Source organism: Neomonachus schauinslandi, chromosome 2, assembly GCF_002201575.2.
Source record: "Neomonachus schauinslandi chromosome 2, ASM220157v2, whole genome shotgun sequence".
Taxonomy (NCBI): domain Eukaryota; kingdom Metazoa; phylum Chordata; class Mammalia; order Carnivora; family Phocidae; genus Neomonachus; species Neomonachus schauinslandi.
Window position 1 is genome coordinate 151,243,683 of NC_058404.1, and position 26,237 is coordinate 151,269,919.

The 26,237-nt window shown below is 33.4% G+C and overlaps 1 protein-coding gene across 1 annotated transcript in view; it reads left to right on the forward strand.

The window, feature by feature from the left end:
- The window catches only part of EPHA5 (EPH receptor A5), a 347,186-nt gene that overhangs the window by 241,739 nt on the left and 79,210 nt on the right, over window positions 1-26,237 (forward strand). Inside the window, 2 exon segments of the mRNA XM_021702245.1 lie at window positions 14,979-15,103; window positions 20,234-20,393. Of these exon segments, the coding sequence (XP_021557920.1) occupies window positions 14,979-15,103; window positions 20,234-20,393 (285 nt within the window).

Consider the following 26,237-nt stretch of genomic DNA (forward strand, 5'->3'; position numbering starts at 1 on the left):
AGCCCGATGTGCGACTCGATCCCAGGACCCTGAGATCATGACCTGAGCCGAAGGCAGACGCTTAATGACTGAGCCACCCAGGCGCCCCTTATGAATACATTTTTATGTGCACATATACATTTACATATATATTTGTGTATTGTATATTATTATATATAGATTTATGAATTTATATACTATTTTTACCTACTTTCTCAAAAAATATTATACAGTCGGTTCTAGGCAGATATAACAGCAATAGTAGGAAATGAAAATTAATGGACTAATGGCAGTGAATGAAGAAAAATGATGAAGAGTTTAATTGAAAGAAGAACTCGACACAGCAGTCTAGGGCTACTGAAGATAATTCTCAACCAAAGTGTATTAAATCTTCTGACTGTTGCTTCCATTAATTAACTAGGGACACTCACTATAAACAGGTGCAAATAAACCTTGTTTCCAGAATTTTTGAATTATTTTGTTGGATCACAAATTTCTCTGCCTTGTTTCACTTCTATAACTCTAGTGATTTTCTGCATTTACAAACATGATGTTATAACAGTCAATTATGTATAACCATGTCTTTGAAGAACACATTAGAAATATATTTATTGCAATTCTTGGTAATTTTCACCTGCCCCAATTCTTCCCTCTATTCACAAGAATTGGTTATTCTTGTTTCATTTTTATTCATAAGATAGACTTGAACTTGTAATATAATGTCATGAAGGCCTTTTTCAAGTTTACTCCCTTTTGGCTTTTAAATAAAAGCTAACATAAAAGTAAAAATGGCATTTGTCAGTCTTACATATAGATTTTGAAAACAAAGATTCCACTGTGTTTTGTTTTGTTTTTAAAGATTTTATTTATTCATTTATTTGAGAGAGTGAGAGAGAGAGAGAGCACAGGAGAGGGGGGAGGGTCAGAGGGAGAAGCAGACTCCCCACCGAGCAGGGAGCCCGATGCGGGACTCGATCCCGGGACTCCAGGATCATGACCTGAGCCGAAGGCAGTCGCTTAACCAACTGAGCCACCCAGGCGCCCTCCACTGTGTTTTTAATGATGATATTACATCTTTACCCCTTGTCAAAAATATCTTGTAGCAGTTTCTTATTTCATTGGCTTCTTGATTGATTGGATCTTTTTTTTTTTTTTATCCTTGAGCACCTACCATGTGCTTGTTCTCTTTCTAGTTACAGAGGATACAAAGACAAATGAGGCCACTCACTGTACTCAAGAGTTATATAGTCTGGGAAGCAGGTAAATAGATTCTCAGAGGAATGGTTTTACTTTCTGTATCTGTGGTATATAATATTTTCCCAAACAATTTATTTTTAATATCCCAATTTTATGATCACTCACCAGGACATGTGGAGTCGTTGATTGCAGATGCCCAAGTGACTAGTCTCTGACACATATTAGTTTTTCAGTAATAATATGAAAGAAGGAGGGAGGATGAGTGGAGGATTTCTGATACTAATCTTTTTCCCTTTGGAGGTCTCTTAAAAGACCCTGTGGCAGAGAAAGAGGTAGGTGGTTTGAGTTTTCTGGAAAGGCATGTGCTGGGACAAATAAAGGAGAGATTTACATGAAACCCCCACGTCCCTATTGTGTTACTCCACAGTGCAGACACTTCTTGTTCTATTGTAACTCCTTGCAAGTTATCATTTATTTACCATTAAGTATCAACGTTTGTGAAATATGTATTTTTAAATATATAAAGGTTAGAGGATATTTATGTCTATCTGTAGGATAATATTTGCCTTGAAGAGTTTAACTGAGCATTTCTGAGCGGTGAAGACTGAGTTGCACGTAGCACGCACAAAATCGCTCAAAATGCATCGTCCCTCTTCTCTGTGGCGCAGCATATGGAGAGCTCCAGCACATGCAGCACTAGGGACCACTAGTGCTTGTGGGGACTGTGATTTATCGTGGGGCTTTTTCTCAGAAGAAAATTTTCGAGTTTCATCAGAATGGTAGTATATATAGGGAGTTCTCACACATTTGAACGCTCTCTTTTAGATGTGTTATGGTAGATAAAATTGCTTTGAATCATTGCTTTAGGTTATACAACTCAGAGTAGACACAATTCTATGTGACCAAGTGCAACTGTTATAAAAATGTATCTTCTTGGACATTTTACAGCCAGAATTTTGTACTCTATTTTATATATATATCTATTTATCTATCTATATATATAGATATATATATAATTGGTTTTGGTAAATATGAGCCCAAACTACTGTTAAGTGGAACAAAAAAAAAAAATATGAACTTTATGCCATTTGAACTTCTGATGACAAATGTATAGTGTTATATTTTGTTGGCTTTCAAAATTTCTGTGTGATCACTGTAAGTAGAAAATGGGCTTACATGCAATTTGAGTATTGGCTGAGATTTTCCACAACTTGGAGAATATGTGGGTTTGACTCCCTAAAATTAGTCCCATGGTAAGGGCCAAGGAATTAAATATCTGATAATTTTGCTGATTTGGAACAGAATATCTTGATTTGGCTTTCCTCTGGACCTTAAAATTTTGACTTGCTGTAATCATTAATCTTGTATTTTTTCTAGTTATAGGCTGTCATGTTACCGCTAGAAATTATACTGTTTAAAGATATTGTGATTGGGATGTTTATGAAATCAGCTGATAAGTACCACTCAGTTCTCTCTGGTTATTTTGTAGTCATAAAGTTTAATTTTGTTTGTTTGTTTGTTTCTACTGGCACAATTTCAGATTTTAAAGGAGTCTTGGCAGATGGCCTCAGAGTGGAGATATTTAGGGAAAGAAGATGTGTTGGCCTCGAACTTTAATGGTACCCTAGGAATCTAATCTGTTTTTTTAAACAGTCAATAATAAATGATAACTTATTATCATGATTCCTGTTGAATTAAATAATTCCTATTGCTTGCATAGGTATATAAAATTAAGACCAATGGAAAGTGATAAAGGAAAAAACATGAGTTATTTATATTTGTAATGTGTTTATTTTGCTCTTCAAAATGCTAGATCAGACTAGTTTAGATTGTGAAAATCTTGAAGTAATTAAGAAATGAATTAAAATTTCCACCGTATGTCTTTGTTACTGTTGGTGGATTATTCTGTGGCTAAGACCTTTTATAATGTGTATTTATAATAAGAGATTATTTTTTATGAAAAAAGAACATGAGTTATGAGCATATTGACATAATTACTATTTATCCACCTATAAAACTTAATGTCATATCTTTAATTGAGGTTTAATATGGGTAAACAATATTGAAAATTATATATAGGACTGTATTTCCTTGAATATAATGTAACTGAATAATACCGTGTTGATTAAAGTTTTCCAACTCTGCCACATTATTTACTAGCTATAACTTCATTTTATCTTAAAAGGGTACTGTAAAAATTGTTTAAACTATGTTTCTCATAAAATGGGTACTGTTGTTATTAATGAGATTAAATAATCATTGACACGAAGTCCACTTTGTATACTAAAAATTCTATTAGAGGGCAGTAAGCAATAAATGGAAAACACATTCTATGTTAATTTATTTGATGTGGGATTAATTTTGTTATCCAGACAGAGGCACGTTGTCATTTTATACATTGTTATATTTAATATTCGTTTTTGTAATTTGCATGATTGTTTTGGAAAATGGTGACAATAAATGCCAGTGCATAGTTCTCTATTTTTATTATTCCCATTTTCCTTTCTAATTAACATCATTGTGAATATGACTTCAAAATGATATTTGAAGCATATGGTTTAATACTATTAAGTCTGATCATGCCAAAAATTACTTCTTTGCAATTAAGTTGCTCTTCTTTTCCACTGAAAACAATTTTCAATATCTTACAATTTTCAAGTCTGAACAAAAACATGCTCTACCTAATGGGGCATTTTAGTTCATAGGTTCTTTTTTAAAAAAAGGATATCATCTTTCTAGAACTATTGACATTTAAGGCCAGGTTTTTGTGGAATGGTCTTTCAAATCTTCACTAAGATCATATATCAAAAGATCCAGTTGCAGGCTCTTAAAATGGAGTAATTGTGGGTTTTGTCTGAATGAGCAGATTGAATTTTTATTTGAGAAAGAAACCGCTAACATGCCCTCTTTCTTTAGAAGAGAGCATGGATACCAGGTGTGTTGAGAAGGCACTACACTTATTTTCCTTGCCCAGTGGTATCAAATGACAATGTAGTGATACGTATATATTAAGTATAGAATAAGTGTGCATATATATACATATGTATAATTTATATCCTCTATATAATACAAAATACACGATATATGATATAACATTTAGTGGATGTATTTCAAAGTATCTACCTTTTCCATTTTAACAATTTCAGATATGTTTATAATTTAATTCAACTGCATTTCTCACTTATTTAAAATGTGTAGTTACTTATTTTCTTACTTTCAAATTATTGATGTATACTCTAAAGCTCTAAAACTGATGTAGTTTCTGCTGTATGCAGGCATTGTTCTCAGCACTGTCCAAATATTAACTCAAATGCTCTAAAGTCTCAGGTTGATGCATTTTGGCATTTTGGGGAGAGCTCTAAGTATGTTTGCAGCGTGCCCGCCTAATTATGAAAGTAGAAATGGCACAAAGTGACCTACTGTGGGGACATTACTGTCCAACAGATGGCAGCAGTGCAAGATTGGTATCAAACAGGAATTATTAAATAGCCTCAGTTTATTTAACTTCAGGATGAATCAAGTTCAACAGGTAACGGTTATACTTGCTCATGATAAGAGGATAGAAAATGATATAGTGTCAGTTTTTCAGTAATTAGCTTAGACATCTAGTGTTCTTCCTATTTTATTTTACCTTCATTCTATTTTGCATGAATTTATTGAAAAATTTACCAGTTTTATTAAAATTAATTTTAAGTTATGAATCTATTATAACTTATTGTACATTTACAACTTTCCTTTATATTGTACCATCAAATTGTGGTACAATACAAGGGAAAAAAGTCAAGTCCATAGAGAGAGATCGTAGTCATTAATTTTCATAATATTTATTTCAGTCTATATAAGAGACAAAGACATAATTACCTGTTCTTAGAAGAAATTACTGGAAGCATGGAAGATTTAAAAAAGAGTCTAATTAGGAGAAAAATCATGGTGTAGTCAACAGGATGGAAGCAGTTATAAGTTATAAGAAGTTGTCATTTCAACATACACAGACACAAACATGTACACTTTAGCAGCTTTATTGCTATAAAATTGATGTATAATAGACTGCACGGAGTGCACAATTTGATAAGTTTTAATGTATGTATACACCTACAAAACATCACCACAACAAGATAGTGAGCATATCCACTTCTCCCAACAGTTTCCTCATGTTCTTTGGTAAGCCAGTCAAAAAAGAATGCATACAATATGACTTCATTTATTTAACACTCTAAAAAATGCAAACAGATCTACTGTAACAGAAGGAAGATCATTGTCCATTTGCATTCCTACTTACCAAGGACTTTAAGGATCTAGTATCATCCAGAGACTGTTCTAATGACTAACCAGGTTATAAAGAAAAAGACACAAGAGTTTTCGGATTTCATGGAGATTATACTCTCGTTGGACTAAACTAGATTATGTATAAAATGAACAAACAAATCAGCTTACATAAAATACTAATGGATCAGAAAATACCAAATATAAGAAGAAATAATACCCAGATGAAGAAAGGGAAATATGGTAACAGAAATCAGGATATAACAGTCAGTAACAGTGAGCTGAAGTTTCAAGACAACAGCAGTTCACAAAACATCAACACTGATTCAGCTTCTAACTTCAGTTTTCTACATTTATATAATTCTATTAAATGAATAATGAATCTTAGCATGGTTTACCTTTAGTAATTCCCAAATTTCACTGGTAAAATGATTCAGTTAGAGAGTCTTAAAACAGGAAATCCTTGGCCCAGGTCTGGCTATGTGAGTCAGAATTTCCTGGAAAGAAACCTGATAATCTGTACTTTTAGGAAAAACTGGCCCAGACCTGCCTGGATAACAAGAAGCTCCTAAATATGATGAATTGTGCACAGCAGAGATAAGTGGTGGTTTCCAGCTGGCAGATAGCGACAATCCAAATTTTAACCTTGGAATCAAATATTAGATACTTTCTTAAAAAAAAAGTTGTGTGCAAATAAACTAATACATTATTCAAGTGGAGGGACTTTTGTAGGAAAGTAAAAGTAGTGCCATCTGAAAAAGTTTTAACACATTCATGGACTGTCACAGACAGGATTTCAAAGTTGTCTTGTCTGTTTTTCTCAAAGCTTTAAGACCCCAAATACAGGTAAATAAGTCAAATGCATGAAGATATGTTATTTTTTTATTTTATTTTTTTGTGTTTTTTTTTTTAAATGCAAGTAACCAACACGTGATTCTATCTATAATTTATTTTTGTCTACACAAATAGGATTTGTTCCAATGATGGATGAATGGTATTTTCTTATTCTATTTAACACAATTAAGTTTTATGTTTTCATCATTCTCTTTTAAAGACATTTTTACAGACATTCTATACTAAGTGAACTATTAGTTATTTTAACATTTAAAAATTCAACACATTTTAGTGCAATAAAAAATCTATGATTATCAGGGAGGTTTACCTATAACCATTAATACTGTAGATTCATGAAATTCACCAGACATAGAATATAAAAACATCTTATCTCTATAGGTACTTTGCTTTTTGATCTCATCCAACATTTAGAGCAGTGACAGGTTCAGAAAAGAGGCTACAAATAATTTTGATTGATGCATGTTGGAAGGCTTAAGGAGTTATGGAGAATCCACTATTGAAGTCTTCTTAGACAATTGTCTATTTTACAACTGATATTATTATAAAGAGTATTTATTTGGCACCCACCCTATACCTGATATTATACATATGGAATCATATTTCAACCTTACAAAAAGACAAATTTATCACTATTACTATTTAAATATAAAAAGGACATTCATAGAGGTTAAGTAACCTAAACAGGGCCACGCAGCTAGAAAATGGTTGGCTGCTAAAGGATTAGAAGTCAATTTTGTTTGACTTCAAAGCTATGTGTGTCATGTCACTCTTTCCCATGTGGAGACAGTGTGCCTTAAACTAGGTTTCCATATTTGAAGAGTTAGGATGGCATGCTTTACAATGATGTCAGGGTTTTGTAAATCATTGCTTGAGCTGCTGAGATGTTAGAGATTTCTACATTGTATCATTATCAATAAGTCAAACAGATATGGATTAGCAATTCTTTTTTTTTTAAGATTTTGTTTATTTATTTGATAGAGAGAGACACAGCGAGAGAGGGAACACAAGCAGGGGGAGTGGGAGAGGGAGAAGCAGGCTTCCCGCAGAGCAGGGAGCCCGATGCGGGGCTCGATCCCAGAACCCTGGGATCATGACCTGAGCAGAAGGCAGACGCCTAACGACTGAGCCACCCAGGCGCCCCTGGATTAGCAATTCTTTAACCACTAGACATATATACTAGAATTGAACAATTAAGTAAATGAATGGCAGATAGTGGGAACAACTGTTGGAGTAAAAGTTTGCAGATAAATAGTGTGGAAACAAGAATGATCTGTGTAGCAACTGATTAGAGTTGGCAGCATCAGTATATACTCATGTTTACGTTAATATACATATATATGTATGTATATATGTATATATTTATAGTTATACACAGGTTGATATAAACACATTTATTTCCTAGATTGTTAACCTGAAAGGAGAAACAATGACACTCCAGTAAGAAAGAGCCCATCCAGATCTTGGTTTCTAAAAACATTCTCCAATAAATGAAGCCAGAGCTCCTAACAGAAAGTACTGATTCTAGAATTGAGATTGTAAATAAGCAAGATGAGCCTGGAACATCTGATCTAGTAGTGCTAGAGAGTAAAAAACAACAACAACAACAACAAAAACTATAGAAAAAAAAAAAGCAAACTAACAAATCCTCAATGCTGGGGGTCTGTCAAAGAGACATAGGAGCTAACTGAAAGAGTAATCTATGGTCAAAGCTTTAACAATCTGAGTTACAAAATAAAGCATTAGATTTTATACCAAAGTGTAAAAAACATCTATGTGTCTATATTGATATAAATACATGATTAAACAAACAAACAAAAAAAAACAAGGAAGACTGGGCAAATCTCCTGTGCAGAATAAATAATTTATGCAAATACTCCAGCCTCAAGGAAGTAGAGTACAGCTCCTCACTCCTTAAGTGCAGACTGCACATAGTGACTTCATCCCGTAGATTACAGTACAGAAAACTGAAAAAAAAAAAGAATGATTTTACAGTGGAGAAACCTGATTAACACTACTACAGTCAGGCGATCAAGGTTAACCTAATAGTGATGCTATGCTGATAGTGTGTATCCTTAATATGATGTAATGAAATGGAGCTTTACCCTTATATAATCTTTCCCCCAAAAGCTCATAACCCCAGTCTAATCATGAGAAAAATATCAAATCAAAAACAATTGAGAGATAGTCTAATACTTGACCAGTCAAAAATGTGAAAATCACAAAATCAAAGTCTGAGAAAGTTTTACAGTCAAGAGGATCCTAAGGAGACTTGATGACTATACCATGTACTGTGGTATACTGGATGGAATCTTGGGGCAGAAAAAGGGTAATAGGTAAAAACTAAGGAAATCTCAATAAAGTATGGACTTTAGTTAATAATAATGTGTCAATATGTTCATGAATTGTGACAGATGTACTATATATGCTACTTTAAGATATTCCTAATAGGAGACACTAGGTGTGGGATATATGGGAACTTCCTATACTCTCTTCATAATCTTTCTATAAATGTAAAACTATTTTAAACTAAAAAATTTAAGCAAACAGACAAAAAAAATTAGCCCATAATGGGAACAATTACTAGCCTGAAGGATCAGTATCTTGCTTATTATACTGGTACTTAAAAGTCAGCTCCACTATAGAAGCTGTAATGTAGAAACAATTTGGAATGTTTCCACAGATCCAAAATGTGAAATTTAGAATTTATGTAAATTATTTTGTTCTAATCACAACTTGATTTTTTTAGTATTTTTGTGCTTCCTACCCTATTCCAGTAATAGTTTTATGATTTCACATCATCCAACAAAATTTCACAAGCAGAAATTCTCGAAGTCATCATTCTCATTTTGTTCCTGGGTCACTTAATAAAAGGTTCAGTGGGTAGAGCGAAAGGTATCAGTGGGCAAGATGACTAAGATAAATTAAACATGGCCTTGATGCTGACAAATCTGGTTACGGTGGTTTTAATGTGCATAATATCCATAAAATACTTTACAAAAGTAAAGCACTGCCATTCACAATTTGTGCGTCATCATTATGTCCCCAGGAGCTGTCAGTTGTCCTCACTTTCATCAGCTTTACCCAAATGTGGCAGAGATAGTCTTGTTACAGAGGAACTTTTTTTACTGAACATCATTCCTGAACTATTCTAATCTGAGTATGGTCTTCTCTCCCCATTCTGACCAAGCTTTAAAGAATACTGTTTAGCCTCTGAGAAAACCGAGTTTGGAAAACAATGGTGGTTTTTGAAATCAAGCAGTCTTTGAAAGCCACACAATTTCTGTTTAACTTTGATGGATGTAAAACAAAAGTATTCCACTTCAAGCTGGTTATATCTATGTTAATATTTATTTGATAGCTTCACTTTGAAATGGTTAATTATTTTATTAAATAATTAAGTTTTTTTTAAGATTTTATTTATTTATTGAGAGAGAGAGGGAGAGAGAGAGAGAGCCAGTGCACCAGTGTGGGGTAGGGGCAGAGGGAGAAGGAGACTCCCCACTTAGCGGGAAACCCAATGCAGGGCTCAATCCCAGGACCCCAGGATCCATATCATGACCTGAGACAAAGGCAGATGCTTAACTGACTGAGCCACCCAGGTTCCCCAAAGAATTAAGTTTTAAAATAAAACACAAATCTCTAAATAATAAGATCCTACTCTATGCACTTATGAGACAAACTCAGTTTTGAGTGATACATGATGTATATATTTCCCATTCATTCATGCATCCATTCAGCAAATATTTCTTAAATATCTAGATACCAAGTAATTTTCTGGTAATTTTTTTACAGTAGTGAACTAAATCAAATTAATCCCTACCTTCATGGAGGATACATGTTAAATTCAATTTATGAATAGAAAAGTGGCACTACCATCAAATTGTTACTGTTTCTACTTGAGTGTATTTGCTACTTTGCCATAAATACTGTATGAACTATGGGGCCCATAGCTTGTTCTTTCTTGTTTCCATGTCTTCTCGATGCTTTGTCCATAGTGGCAAATATGGCATGACTTTTCCCTCACTAGGAAATCAAAAGGGACTTTGAACCTATCTCAAAATATGACTGTGAGAACTACCAGTCAATTACAATTTCATGGAGGTAAACAAAATGCAATTTCAGATACTTTTAGACAATTTGGTTCTATATGCACACTGTGTGTTCTGTAGTACTGCAGAAAATTCTGAGGAACTGGACATGTTTAAGAAAACAAGATAAAGCTGAAAATATGAGCCCTCTGAGCCTGAGTATCACAAAGCTCTGTGATTGAAACAATAAGAGTACACATTGAAGTACCAAAGTCATTATCACCCTATTATGGGTATATAAAACACTAGATAGCTAATTTTTCTCTCCTACAGATCATATCTGTTTCTATTTAATTTTATTGAAAGACATACTTAAACCTTGAGTTTCATAGTTAATTTTGTTGACAAAATAATTTTTATTTTAAAAGGTTTAAGTTTTTGTATGTATTACTTTGATTTTTACCAGCCATTCATTCCATACATATTTATCGGACCCTCCTCTGTCCCTGTCCCAGGCATTGTTTTAGATCTAGAAATTCAGCAGTGACTAGAATAAACAATATCCCTGTCCTCATAAAAATTACATTCTACTTGAGAGGATTGAAAAAAGCAAATCTACATTCAGATATGTATATCAGGTAGTGCAAGGGCAAGAGCTAAGGAGAAAAATAAAACCCCAGAGGAGCAGAGGGTATGGTGAGGAGAGAGGGGAAGGGTGGGAATTGGTTACTTCAGTCATAGAGTGGACAGGAAAGGTCTCAGTGAGAAAACCACAGGAGAGGGAGAGAGTCGTGGAGAAGTCAGGGTGAGAAGCACCTCTGAATGTTAGAATGCTTGTACAAAGGTCTTCAACAGAAGTGTGTCTTAAGTGCCCTAAGAACAGAAAGCCAGGGCACAGTTAGCAGGAGGTAAAGTAAGAAAAGATGCAGGGTGCCAGACGATGTTGATCTTTGTATGTAATTCTGGATTTGTCTTCTACTCTTGAGTGAATAAATTATATACATATATATATATATATAATGTTATGTAATATATATACATTCTACATATAATTTATAAATTACATATATTATATATATCTATAAAATTTAATCTCACCACATATTTAATACTGTTCAGATAGGGCTATACACTTTTCACTGGTTATACACTATTCACTATCACTGGCATCTTTTCTACCTTCTTATATGTGCATTATAATATACATATTATATACATATCATATACATATCATATAATATACATGATTTCTTTCTTTACACACACACACACACAGACACTCCTTCCATTAGTCCACGATGATCTCTCCTAATCAAAGCTAAAAATTGTAAAAATAAAGATCATCTACATCAAGAAAAATATTAATCAACACATATTTGTATTGTCAAACCCAGAATCTATACATATCTCCACAGACTGACAAAATGGATGTTGAATCAAATATCCATATGTTTGGAATCCAGACACATTAAAATAGCATAGATTTTTTTTCTATTTTCATCAGAAAAGTCATTCAATGGGCACTGACAGATAGCAATGAACATCGTAAGTATTTGTGACTTCTAAAAAAATATTTGGGGGAGATGGAACTGAAGGAAAATGTTTCTTTTTTTATTAAACAATAACTGACATGCAATATTATTTTAGTTTCAGGTGCACAAGATAATGAGTAAATATTTTTTATACATTACAAAATGATCACCACGATAGGTCGTTATCATCTGTCACCATACGAAATTGTTGCAATATTATTGATTCTATTCCTTATGCTGTACATTACATCCCTGTAACTTATTTATTTTATAACTGTAAGTTGATACCTCTTAATCCCCTTCTCCTGTTTCACCTGTCTCCCCCTCCAGCTCTCTGGCAACAACTAGTTTATTTTCAGTATCTGTGAGTCTGTTTCTGTTTTGTTTGTTTGTTTTGTTTTTTTTAGCTCCACATATAAGTGAAATCATATGTCTTTCTCTGTCAGACTTATTTCACTTCATATACTACCTATTAGGTCCATCCACGTTGTCAAAAGATTTCATTTTTTTGTGGCTGAGTAATATCCCATTGTGTGTATGTGTATGTGTGGGTGTGTGTTTGTATGTATACAGGTACATACCATATATATCGCGTAAGTATATACAACATCTTTTATATCTGTTCATCTATTGATGGACATTTCGGTTGCTTCCATGTCTTGGCTATTATAAATAATGCTGCAACAAACATAGGGGTACACATATCTTTTCAAAGTAGTGTTTTCATTATTTTTTGGAAAGATACCCAGAAGAGGAATTGCTAGATCTTATAGTAGTTCTATTTTTAATTTTTTGAGGAATCCATTTTGCTTTCACAGCAGCTGGACCAATTTTTCCACCAACAGTGCACAAGGGTTCCCTTTTTTTCACATCCTTGCCAATACTTATTTCTTGTCTTTTTTTTTTTTTTAAGATTTTATTTATTTATTTGACACAGAGAGAGAGACAGAGAGAGAGCACAAGTAGGCAGAGTGACAGGCAGATGGAGAGGAAGAAACAGGCTCTCCGCTGAGCAGGGAGCCCGATGTGGGACTCGATCCCAGGACTCCAGGATCATGACCTGAGCCAAAAGCAGCCGCTCAACGGACTGAGCCACCCAGGCACCCCTTTCTTGTCTTTTTGATAGTAGTCATTCTGACAGGTATGAGGTGGTGTCTCATTGTGGTTTTGATTTGCATTTTTCTGATGATTAGTGACGTTGAGCATCTTTTCATATGCCTGTTGACTATCTATGTGTCTTCTCTGGAAAAATGTTTATTCAGATCCTTTGCCCATTTTTTAAATCTTTTTTTTTTCTTATTGAGTTGTATGAATTCTTTATATATTGTGGATATCAACCTCTTATGAGATAATATGGTTTGCAAGTATCTTCTCATATTCAATAGGTTGCCTTTTCATTTTGTCAATGATTTCCTTTACTGTGCAAAGTTTAGTTTGATGCAGTCCCATTTTTTTACATTTTTACTTTTGTTGCTTTTGCCAGAGGAGACATATCAAAAAAAAAAAAATATCACTAAGAACAGTGTCAAAGAGATTACTACCTATTTTTTCTCATAGGAGTTTTATGTTTCCAATCTTACATTCAAGTCTTTGATTCATTTTAAATTAATTTTGGTGTATAGCATAAGATAATAGTTCAGTTTCATCCTTTCACACGTGACTGTCCAATTTTCTGAGCATTATTTATTGAAAAGACTGTTCTTTCCCCACTGTATGTTCTTCCTTCATTTGTCATAAATTAATTGGCCATATATGTGTGGGTTTACATCTGAACTTTCTATTCTAGCCCATTCCATAGATCTATGTGTCTGTTTTTCTTCCGATATCATACTGTTTTGATCACTATAGCCTAGAAGTGTAGTTTGAAATCAAGTAGTGTGATACTCCCAGCTCTGTTATTCTTTTTCAAGACTGCTTTGGCTATTTGGGTTCTTTTGTGATTCTGTATACACTTTAGGATTATTTGTTAAAGTTCTACAAAAAATGCCATTGGTAATTTGGTAGGGATTACATTGAATCTGTAGATTGCTTTGGGTGGTATGGACATTTTAAAAATATTAATTCCTCCAACCCATTAGCATAGCGTATCTTTCCATTTATTTGTGTTGTATTCAATTTCTTTCTTCAGTGTCTTATAGTTTTCAGAATACAGGTCTTTCACCTCTTTGGTTAGATTTATTCCTAGGTATTTATCCTTTTTAATGTATTTGTAAATGTGATCGTTCTCTTAATTTCTATTTCTGTTAGTTCATTATTAGTGTATAGAAACACAACAGATTTCTGTATATTAATTTTGTATCCTGCAACTTGATTAAAATAATTTATTAATTTTGGTAGCTTTTTTGGTAGAGTCTTTAGCTTTTTATGTATATAGTATCATGTTATCTGCAAATAATGACACTTTTACTTTTTTCCAATTTGGATGTCTTTTATTTCTTTTTCTTGCCTAATTGTTGTGGCTAGGACTTCTAATACTATATTTAATAAAAGTTGTGGGAGTGGACATCCTTTTCTTGTTCCTTATCTTAGAGGAAAAACTTTCAGATTAGGAAAATGTTTATTTTATCTGCTATTGTTTTCAAGAAATACCACAAGTTTAATGATATAATTTTTAAGGCAATCCCCACTATCTTTAACTGATGATTTTATGAATGATTATAGGACCCACATGATTAAAAAAATTAAAAGAGCCAAAATGTTGCGAAAATATGGTAATACAGATAATCATGTGTACTAGCATAATGGGATATATGTTATGCAGTGTCAATAACTTTAGAAGAATGGAAGATATATAAGGTCATCAGGAATGTCTTTATTCTATAAGAAAAGTAAGATAGTTCATTTATGTTTCTAAACTTTATAGAGAAAATATATACTTAACATTCTATGTGACTTTAGTTTTAAGAAAATTCTCAGGATACTTGATTTATATTTGTAAAACACTTTACAATCTGTAGAACTTTTTTATTACATAAAGGAAAGTAAAATTTTCAGGGTAAAGGAAAATTTAATTGTTAATGTAGTTCTTGTTAAATTGTTAATGTAATAATTACACTACATTATATCTCATTGTATTTTCAGGGTTCTGTTAATCATGCTACTCTTTATTTACACTATTTTGCAGCTCCCTCTCCAGTCACCAATGTGAAAAAGGGGAAGATTGCAAAAAACAGCATCTCTTTGTCTTGGCAAGAGCCAGATCGTCCGAATGGAATCATCTTGGAGTATGAAATCAAATATTTTGAAAAGGTGAGAGTAATAGAATAAAGAATGTCCTTTCTTCTTCTGCTTCTTCTTTTTTTCATTTTAGCAACTGCAATTACCCAGTTTTTAGAAAAGCATGTTGCAATTTTATGTGTAAATCAATGACAATTGATTCTGCAGTCATGATTAGGGAGGCTAGAAATGTAGAGGGAGCACTCTATCCGTGTTCTTCTGCTGCCAAATGGTTTATGCTGTCGGACTAGTGCCATATAGTCTAACATACGCTTAACTAGGTTTCACAGCATTAAAAGATGAAGTCATAGGACATTTTGAAAGTGTAAACACTTAAGTTCTTGACCTTCAGTACTGACTGCAGTGTGCTACAAGGAAAAACACATATGGTTATAGCCATTAACCCTGCATAATACCTATGCTCTTAAGGAGGAATGGGTAGATAAGATGTGAATATAAAGCATAATTTTTAAAATCCATATCAAAAACCTAATACTGTATTATAAGTTGTATTTTAAAATTAGAAGGCATAAAATCAGAAAAGTAGACCTCACATTTCCTACATTTTCTCAATTTCTTCTTTCCTGAGTTGTCTCTTAGGCCCACTCTTGCATGTTTTGCCATAATAGTTGTTGAGGTCTAAAGGCAAAAATTATTCCTTTTCCTTTTTTCTGAATCCACAACCAAGTGAGCTATTGATAAAGAAATAATACAGATGGAAAATAAAGGTGAACTTAAATCTCTAAAGTGGAACTATAGCATATAGCTTAGATATGCAGTTACCATGGGTCTTCCTATATCTCCCACTCCCATTTTACTTTGATTTTTATACAGTCTGGATCTGAATGACTTACACTACTTAGAACAACCTGACTTCTAGTAGAGGAGAAAAAGATAGAAGCGTGCTCAAACCAGACTCTCACTGGTGGGTAAGAAGCTCTGACTCAAGAGTATGTATCCTATGAAAGGAGGAGCAGAAAACATCACAAACATATGCAAAGAAGCAGATCCCCCCAAAAAAGGAAAGGACTCAGCCACATGTACTAAATTGCTTTCCCTAAACTCATGGAGGCATCACTCCTTCTCTTAGAGGGAATACTGAAGAGGGTAGGAAGAAGTTAAAGACTTACTTTGCAATCCCAGAGAAACTGTCCACGCTAGGACATTGGAAAAGAGAGGAGAGGGAATAAATGGTTCTCCTTGTACTAATGCAAAAATATCTGGAAAAATACTTATATTCTATTAATGAAAGTTATTTGAAAATTCAACATTTTGTGTATATGAGTAGATGAAAGAGTATAGGTAAATACATTGAAACACATTAAATTAATGCATAGCATCATAGAGATTTTTTAATTGTTTCTTTTATTCATTGATTTAACCATTACCTGTGTGAAGATAGTGATAGAGAGTAAAACAGTAGTGGGTGGGGAAAGGGGGACAGTGGGGATGTTTACATATCCTTCCTAGGTTTTGAATGCCTGTACAATGTTCTTATATTGATTTTATAAATAGATGAATAAATAGCAAATTATTACTTTTGAAGGATTACTTAGTAATCCTCCTAGGAATGACTTGCTGGTAGCATCACAAGTAACTATTGGATCATTAGGGAACATAAATGAAGATACTTCTATTTCATAAAAAAAATTTATCATTAAATACGTTATTCACCAAGAATGTCCTAAGAGAATATCTATGAGACAAAACTTTGTTGGTATAGGGGCACCTGGCTGGCTCAGTCAGTGGAGCATGCAACTCTCGATCTTGGGATTATGAGTTCAAGACCCACGTTGGGTGTAAAGATTACTTAAAAATAAAATCTTAAAAAAAAAAACTATATTGGGATATGGTTTACAGTATTTATTATAAAAAATAAGACAAATCAAGTAAAATGTTGTGTCATTAATATTCCTCACTGATTCTTGTTTCTCTGGGAGTAGTAGTCCAAATTGTATTTTAAATTCTAGAGATCTACAATCTAAACACAGGCTCTATCCAAAAATAATTTGTTAAATTAAGGTTTACATCCTTATTTATTTTTTTTGCAAATTTTATTACTGTATACTAATGAAAAGCAGGAGATAAAGATAGATAGATAGATAGATAGATGATATAACAGACTGATTTTTATAAATATTCTGAGTTTCAAGTTTTTACTGTAATTGAAGTTTATTTCAAAAGAAGTTGAAATGCATAATGACATTTAAAAATAATGATGCACCAGGGGCGCTGGCTGGCTTAGTCAGTGAAGCACACAACTCTTGATCTTGGGGTTGTGAGTTTGAGCCCCAAATTGGGTATTGAGCCTACCTTAAAAAAATAAGTTAGGGGCACCTGGGTGGCTCAGTCTTTAAGCGTCTGCCTTCGGCCTAGGTCATGATCCCAGGTCTTGGGATCGAGTCCCACATCAGGCTCCCTGCTCAGTGGGAAGACTGCTTCTCCCTCTCCCACGCCCCCTGCTTGTGTTCCCTCTCCTGCTGTGTTTCTCTCTGTCAAATAAATAAATAAAATCTTTAAAAATTCATTAATTAATTGATTAATTAATTAATTAAAAGAAGGGAGTATTTAAAAAAATTTTTTAAACTATTCACCAAAACTCTATTTTTGAATATACATTGTAGATGAAGTTCAACAGCAAGAAGACTAAAATCTGAAAAGTCATTATTTTTTTGTATGGTTTTTCTTCCCCTGAAGCAACTGGCTGGACCAATGTCTGGTTTTCTTTTTTGTTTCCAATGAAATTATCCTATTTTTTCCCCTTATGAGTAATCTTTCATTGTTTTTACTATTACCAGCATGTGCTTGAGTAATACTCAATAAAAGCAAGGATTTATAATTATTTTTTCTTTTTTTCTTTAAGTTGCTGCTTCTGTTAAACAAAGAGTTTTTCAACAAGTGGTAGGCAAAGTCCTTTTCTCTTAATATTACTTCTAATGAATTTTATCCATGTTGTGGAATTATTTTCTTCATAGTTCTATACTTAGTTCATGAAATTTAGTTTTACATTTAATATCTTATATTTAATGCCATGTTAATACATTCTATTATCTGTATAACTCAAAATAAGAAAAAACAACTTAGGAAAATATTTCTATATATAGTTCCAGTAAATGAAGAGCAAGTTGTCCATTTACATTTATTAAAAGCAGCAAAACCTTTATATATTATTTGGGGGAAGTTATTAATGTCTCTTGGTCAGTGTTTCCCTTTTTACAGTGAAAATATTAACTCCCGGAACTTTTTGCCAAGCAAAATTATTGAGCATACCAACAAAATACATGAAAGTTTTTTTTAACACTTTCGGAAAAAAAAAAAAAAAACAAAGGAAAAAGAAGAAAAGGATAATGAGCTTTTATAGCATGTATTGAGGTGGGGGTCCTGATAGGTTTCCCGAGCTCATTTTGAACCCTCAGAATGACACCACCATTTTACTGGATGGCTCTTGGCCAGACACAGGTGGCAGAGCTTTCCAGGGCTCCTGCATTTGCGAACTGGTATTACTACCTGCCATTGCCCTGCTCTAACAGAGGTCATTGGGCCTCTCTGCTCCTGCATGGTGATGGGCCCATTGCCATCTCTTAATTAAAGGCAGAGGCAAAGGGACCTGCCCCTTGGCAGGATGTTTGCCAGCTGGCTCCTTCTGCTGAGGCCCTCCCCTCGCTGCATGTGAACAGTGTTTGTTAAGCAGCTGGGGAATGTAGCTCATTTGCTCAGCTGGAGCACGAAGGCAGCAAAAGCCATTGCCCTGACCGGGATCTGGCAGCCTGGTGGTCATGGGTGTTGAAAATGTATATATAGGGTTTGTGATAAAAAGGAAATTATAATATGACCGTGACTGAAAAGAGTGGAACAGAAGCAAATTTTGGAAGATACTTAGGTAATTCAAAATTGGTATTAACGGTTTCGATCCCTTAGATATATGCTTTGGTGAGTCCCTCTGACACTAGAGATTTCAACAGACCCAGAGAGACAATGTGCAATTAGAACTCCGATAAAGAACCACTTAGATATACATGTTAATATATAAATCAGAATGTTGCATAATTTTGTGCAATTGATATTAGGTCATGCATTATTTCAAGGAGCAGCATGCCAGTTTCCTTATAATGTTTCCCACCCCCCCGATTTGGCAAAAATGTCAACTTCTAAAAATTTTACAAGACATATTAATTGTGACTTCAGTAGTTAGGAGTTTACAACAAACTTTTTATTAAATTTGCCATCATGATACAGACTCAAGTCAAATTTACCTAGAACTGGTTATGTTGTGGAGATTGTGCTGGGTGCTATGTATATCATCTCTATCTCCATCTCTATTGCTCACCATGCTCTTAATAAATAATTTTGTCCCATTTTAAAGAAGAAAAAACTGAGGTTGAGTTGTGTATCCACATTTGCACACTTCTTAGACAATAGGATGGCTTGAATTCTAACCCTGATATTCCTGTGCTCTTTTATAAAACAAACAAAAAATCTCTTACTTTACATTATGTTAATATTTTATGTAAAAATCATAATTATATCAAATATACCAGAATCTTTAGTTTTGTCTAGATTTTTAAACCAACTTCTCTTTAAACAAAGAGAAAATAATAACAAACAGATATTTTATCATTTCTTGCTGAAATTACTGCTTCAGTCATAGCCAAAGTGAAAAGTATAATCTTATTGAGAAAGTCTTGCATATTCAGTCTTAAGCTTGAGCAGCCACAGAACATCAGTACATTACTAGGTAAAATTTTATAGGATTTAATGACCTCCTTTAAATCCTTTGCAAAAATCTGGTAATATTTCCTAAACACCTTAAAGACCTGGCACTTAAATTAATCTGTGCATTAAAAAATTTTAAGAAAATAGTTGTTTGCGTAGAGTGAATCAGAAAACCTATTTGCATTAGAAATTAGAAAAGGATAATGAGCTTTTATAACATGTATTGAGGTGGGGGTCCTGATAGGTTTCCCGAGCTCATTTTGAACCCTCAGAATGACACCACCATTTTACTGGATGGCTCTTGGCCAGACACAGGTGGCAGAGCTTTCCAGGGCTCCTGCATTTGCGAAGTTTATTAGTTTCTGATTTTCTGATTTATGATTCTAAGTTTTGTTGTCATTAGTAATTCATATGTTGACTTTTTTATTGTATGTACATGTGTAATCCAAGGACCAAGAAACCAGCTATACAATTATCAAGTCTAAAGAGACAACTGTAACTGCAGAGGGCTTGAAACCAGCTTCAGTGTATGTCTTCCAAATTCGGGCACGCACAGCAGCAGGCTATGGTGTTTTCAGTCGAAGATTTGAGTTTGAAACCATCCCAGTGTGTAAGTCATTTTAATTACTGTCAACACGTGTCTCTGTAATGGTTACCAGAAAAGTGGATCAATACTTTCCCTGGGCATTCTGTCAGTCACCTGCTCCTCTCTGTCTCCCAGGCATGACCCCTTCGGGTAGGAAGCATCTGTCATGCTATTACGGTAGGTTAGTGGGTTAACACATCGGTCCCTGCTCCTCATCACATTTAGTCTACTGGGAGATGAAACATCAAGAGATTCTTAAGAAATGTTTAAACCTGCTTTTAAAGACTTTCTTTCCACAGCTGCCATACTTTATTGAATTATTGCCATTTACTTTTACTTGTTTTATTGAACAATGTTATCAGGCTTAGTCTTTCTATGAAAATTCTACAGGGAGCATGCATTAAGTATTAAGTTTGGCAAGAAAATGGTGCTCTTAGCAACCAATCTGATCATTTTGAAAAATCAAAATTTCTGGCAGTATCTCTGAGTGAAGGGTCTAGAAATATTCTAGAAAACATTTCTTGTACCATTTTTTAAATAAAGTAGCATAAAACATTTTTCTCTTTAGCATCAAACAAAATATTTAGATTACTTGTCCTAAAGCACACATTAAAAGCAAGATTAGAAGAAAACAATAGCTTGCTTTTATTTATAGATGAAAAACTGACACTATTAATATTTATTTATGAAGAAAATAACATACAGGAGTAGTGTGAAATGTCAAATGTGTGCGTGTATGTATTTTTATTTGGTGCATGACAGTTAAGAATAGAGACTATGGACTCTGAGAAACAAACTGAGGGTTCTAGAGGGGAGAGGGTGGGGGCATGGGTTAGCCTGGTGATGGGTATTAAAGAGGGCACATACTGAATGGAGCACTGGGTGTTATGCACAAACAATGAATCATGGAACACTACATCAGAAACTAATGATGTAATGTATGATGATTAACATAACATAATAAAATTTTAAAACAAAAAAGAATACTGTCTTTAATGAGTTACCAATACTAAGAAAATTCTATCTTATCATTCAGGTATGTTAGGACAGAAAATTATCTGAAGATCATTACCTTGAACATACACTTTAAAAAGAGTTTTCTAATTGGTTACTCAATTCATAATGATGATGCATGATGTAATTGATTTGTTTCATTTTTAAAATTTATAAATTTTAATTTATATTATAATTAGGTCATAAAATTGTTATGAAGGGCTTTTCTTTTTCATCTCTATTATCTTGTATGTCATTCATATAGTCCTAAAACCAAATGCAAACAGTAAGCACAGGAATATAAAATCTTTATTTTAGAAAGGCTATTTAACCCGAGGATTTGGATGGAAAAATCTCAGAGTGGTCTTTCTCTAGCTTTAGTTTATATTTTATAACTGCCTATTATCCACTTTGTTATGCATATAAATAACATGTTTAAAATTGGCCCCATATGTCATCCTTTTTCCCAACAGCAATGATAAAAATGCACCAACAAATAAACTTAGCATGAATGAAACCATCTAGCCAATCTAGTTAATTCTTTTTTTTTTCTGGTTTCTTTTAACATAAATTGTCCTGTAACTTTGAGACTATCACTGAATTTTTCTTAACTCCCACTTGCTAAGATTTACCAAACACCTTTGTGTTTCTTTTATGATTTCTTTTCTCCAATGCATCACTTCCTTTCATGCAATTCTTACCTACAAATCTGTATAACCCAATTGCTGGAATAATGCTATTCTGTTTTTTTAATGAAATTTTTATTTAGATAAGTTGAGTTTTACATGCAATTGTAAGTAACAGTGCAGAATGGACTCTTGTACAATTTGCTCAGTTTCCCCCAATGGTAACATTTTGCAAAACTATAGCATAATATCACATTCAGAATACTGACATTGATGCAATCCACCAATCTCACTCACATTTCTTTCTACTCCTTTTTGTGTGTGTGTATAGAAACAGGTGAGTGTATTAAGTTGGATACAATTTAGTCAGTTGTATAGATTTGTATATCTACCACAAAAGTCAAGATGCTGAATAGTGCCAACATCACAAAGATCCCTCGGGTTGCCCTTTTATAACCATACCAACTGCCTTTTGGAATAGTTCCTGTGCCATAACTAATCACTGACAACCACTAATTTCTAAACATCCATTTCAAAAAATATGATATTTCAGAAATGTTCTATACATGGAATCATACAGTATGTGGCAGTTTAGAATTGACTTAATTCTCTGGAGATTCATCTAAATTGTTATGTATATCAAGTTTTTTTTGTTGAGTATGTTATGTGTGGACCACAGTTTATTTAAAAATTCACCTGTTGAAGGACATCTGGGTTAATACCAGTTTTTGCTATTGCCAAAAAACATGCTATGAATATTCATGTACATGTTTTTTCATCGATCTAAGTTTTCATTTCCCTGGGATAAATACCCAAGAGTACAATTGCTACATCATACAGCAATTTTACTTTTAATTTTGTAAGAAATTGACAAATGGATTTCCAGAGTGACTATACCATTTTACAGTCCCACCAGCAATGTATGAGTGATCAGTTTATCCACATTTTCATCAGCATTTGCTGTTCTCACTATATTTTTCTTTTAGTCATTTTGGACAGGTGGGTAGTGATATCTCATTATGGTTTTAATTTGAAATCCCTGATGGTTAATGATGTTCAACCTCTTTTCATGTGCATATTTGCCTGCCATGCTGTTTTAAATATCCCCCCTAACTCCTATGTACTCATATTACATATCAAAAATTACAGCTTTGATCAAATTATCTTAATCAAGAAAATTAACAGATAGTTACAGCTGTGGTAGAAAGATCCCAAATTCTTAGCCTGGTCTTCAAAAACCCTTATAATCTGGCTTTAACAAATCTTTTCACATTCATCATTAACTATTCAAATATAGAGCTAAAATGTAGAGACTATCTATGTAATATGGGTTTGCAATCAGGAGTATGAGAAGCAAAATAAGGTAATCAATGTGATACACTGAGAACAGTGTATGCTACCTTAAAGTTTCCAGGGATAATTTAAGTATATAATAATTGAAGAAAAAGGAATATTGTTTACTAAAGACAATTAATGTTTATAACGAATATCCTTTTAATAGTAGTGTGTTATGTTGCCCCAAATTTGCTTTTAAGCATTCCCTAAATATTCCTCAGCAATTCTTCCAAAACTACATGACATACAAAAAAAAAAAAAAAAGAAAAAGAAATGTGAGTGACTAGAGGTTTATATCTTTAAAGATTAAAAAACTTAATGATATATTAAAACAATAATCATGGATCATACTGGGCTTATAATATTTTTTTTCCTTGAAGAAGTATGAGGGCATTGACAGTACCTTATCAATTCTATATATTTTCAAGTTAGTTGATATATTGGGGATATTACTGATGCTGTCAGGACAAACAAAGGAATAAATAGTACTAAATCTTGATGAATTACTTTTATTAGAAATAGCTCACAAAATAATTAGTACATTTGAAATAGTAAAATAATCAAAGCCCATCAAGGAAATTAGAAAATGCTGAAATTTTTCTAAAAAATGAAAATGTATTATTTAAATTCTTCCTCATAGGCCCTTGATTTAATTGTCTATTATACAAAAGATCTGATTTAAGTGAACAGTAGATAAAAACATGTAAATATGAACCTATGTAACTTGGCACTACTAAAATATTTTCATAAAATGTTTTAATTTAAGCATTTGAAAGTTTTTGGTATGCTATTAAAAGTTACTTTATTGCAAGATGTTAACCCATACCATGTATATTTTAACATATTGTTAAATTATATTAGATCTTGTCAATTATTAAAAATGAAGCATTTGAGAATATGGGGCATCCATATTTTTTCTCAAAATTAATATTTGGTTAGTCTGAAATCGTCCTATTTTTATCCCTACTTCTGATTAATCATGCCTGCTTCCTCCAAAACTAAATCTCAGAGTGCCAAAATGGCGCATTTAGACCAGAAAGATTTGTTAGAATTTTGTTACAAGGGCTTTTGAATGCTAGATGGAGAATTTGGGAATTTTTTTTTTCATAGGTAGTGAGTAGTTCTTAACTTTTTGGTCAGAGAAACATGATCAAAGTGATATTTTTGGATATTTATGTGAGTACACAGAAGGCAAAGTGGACACTTACAACGCCGACGAACCATATGCCAGCAGATTTGAATCAAATAGGTGACTGTTAGATGAAAAAATGTAATTCATGGGGAAAAACAAAAGAAACAGAGCACATGTTTATTAATTAATAAGCAAGTGGGAATTAAGAAAAATTCAGTGATAGTTAAAAGAAACCAGGAGAAAAGAGATCAAATTAGTCTGGTTCGTGGTTTGATTTATGGTTATGTTTATTTATTGATGTGTTTTTGTTAATACCCTTGGGGTTGGATGTGGTATAAGGGCCGATTTTAAACATGTTGTTTTTATATGAAAACACAATCCAAATAAAAAGAAAGCAGTCTTTTTTTTTTTTTTAATAGAGTGAAGCTTTGAAGAGAAATAAGACTTGGAAATATAAATTTGGGACTCATCAGCTTATAGTTAACTGATGCCATATGCAAAGAAGTATCCATGAGAGGTAGGGAGAAAAGAAAGAAGGGAGAAAGACAGAGTGAAGAGCTAAGGAAGTGTGAAGGATTAAGAGCCAGCATTCATCAGAAATTGTTCATGCATAAGATGTGGGGAGAGAATGTGAAGCCAACAGAACTGACAAAGTAGTACTTCAGCGTGGGGGAAAAAGAGAAAACAGATCATCTGATGTCATAGAAACCAAGAGGAGCAGAATCTCAAGGTTGAAGTTTATGTTCAACAAGGTCAAATGCCTTATAGTGCATGGTAAGGTAAATGGAGAAATACTTATTGCATGTAGCCAGAATATCACACATAGAACTCAAAGACAGGAGAAGTTTCAGAGAGAATTTACATTGGTTATCAGAAAATGAGGCTGGTTCTAGGTAACTTAGTCAAGATGCTGAAAAATAAGAAAGAATAAGAGTGATAAACAAAGCAGGATCAGATAACAATATGTAGAACTATTATCTACTATTTATTTAAGGCTGGCAATAATTGAAGCACTATGCTAAATATCATCTCTAAACAGAATTGTAATGATCCAGGAAAATTATCCCTATTTGGAGATTAGTGAAATGAGCCTTGATAAGGTTAAGTACTTTGCTTTGGCCCATATACCTATTAAATGTTGGACCTGTTTTCAAATTTAAGTTGAACCAACATCAGTAAGGTTAGGTATAAGGATCTGTGTCCCCTAAGGAGAATTACGTGTTCAGGCTTGTAGATAGCAGAGAAATAGCCTGTAAGAGAATGAAACTCTCTCCTGAAGGAGATTGTTGAAGGATCCAGGTCTTAGAAGAGCCAGGAAGGATTCTAACCTTGGAGTTAGGTAAAGCAAAGGAAAACTGTATAACCCATACAGTTTGATTTAACCATGGAGTTCAGACTTGATCACTCTTTTTTATCTATAAGTTTAACATTTCTGAAATGTGAGAAGTGGTAATGAAATAGTGTTTTAAGAAAATGACAAGGACTCATTATGGGGATGATTTTGTCAGGAAATTAATAAGAGAGAATCAAAATAATTGGAACAGCAGTTAGAGCCCAATAAAAATAACATTATGTATACGGACCAAGTCTGCCTGATTTTCTCTTGGAACATGCCCCTTACCAAAAAGAAAATTAAAGAATTAAGAGAAAGCAATGGTATAAATAATCTGAGTTTAGAGATTATAAAAGCAAATCTTGGGTCTAGGCTCTTTGTGATAATGGAGTAGCTTTGCCCTACCCATTTATACTGCTCACCAGCTTTGAACTCCCTATCACAGACTT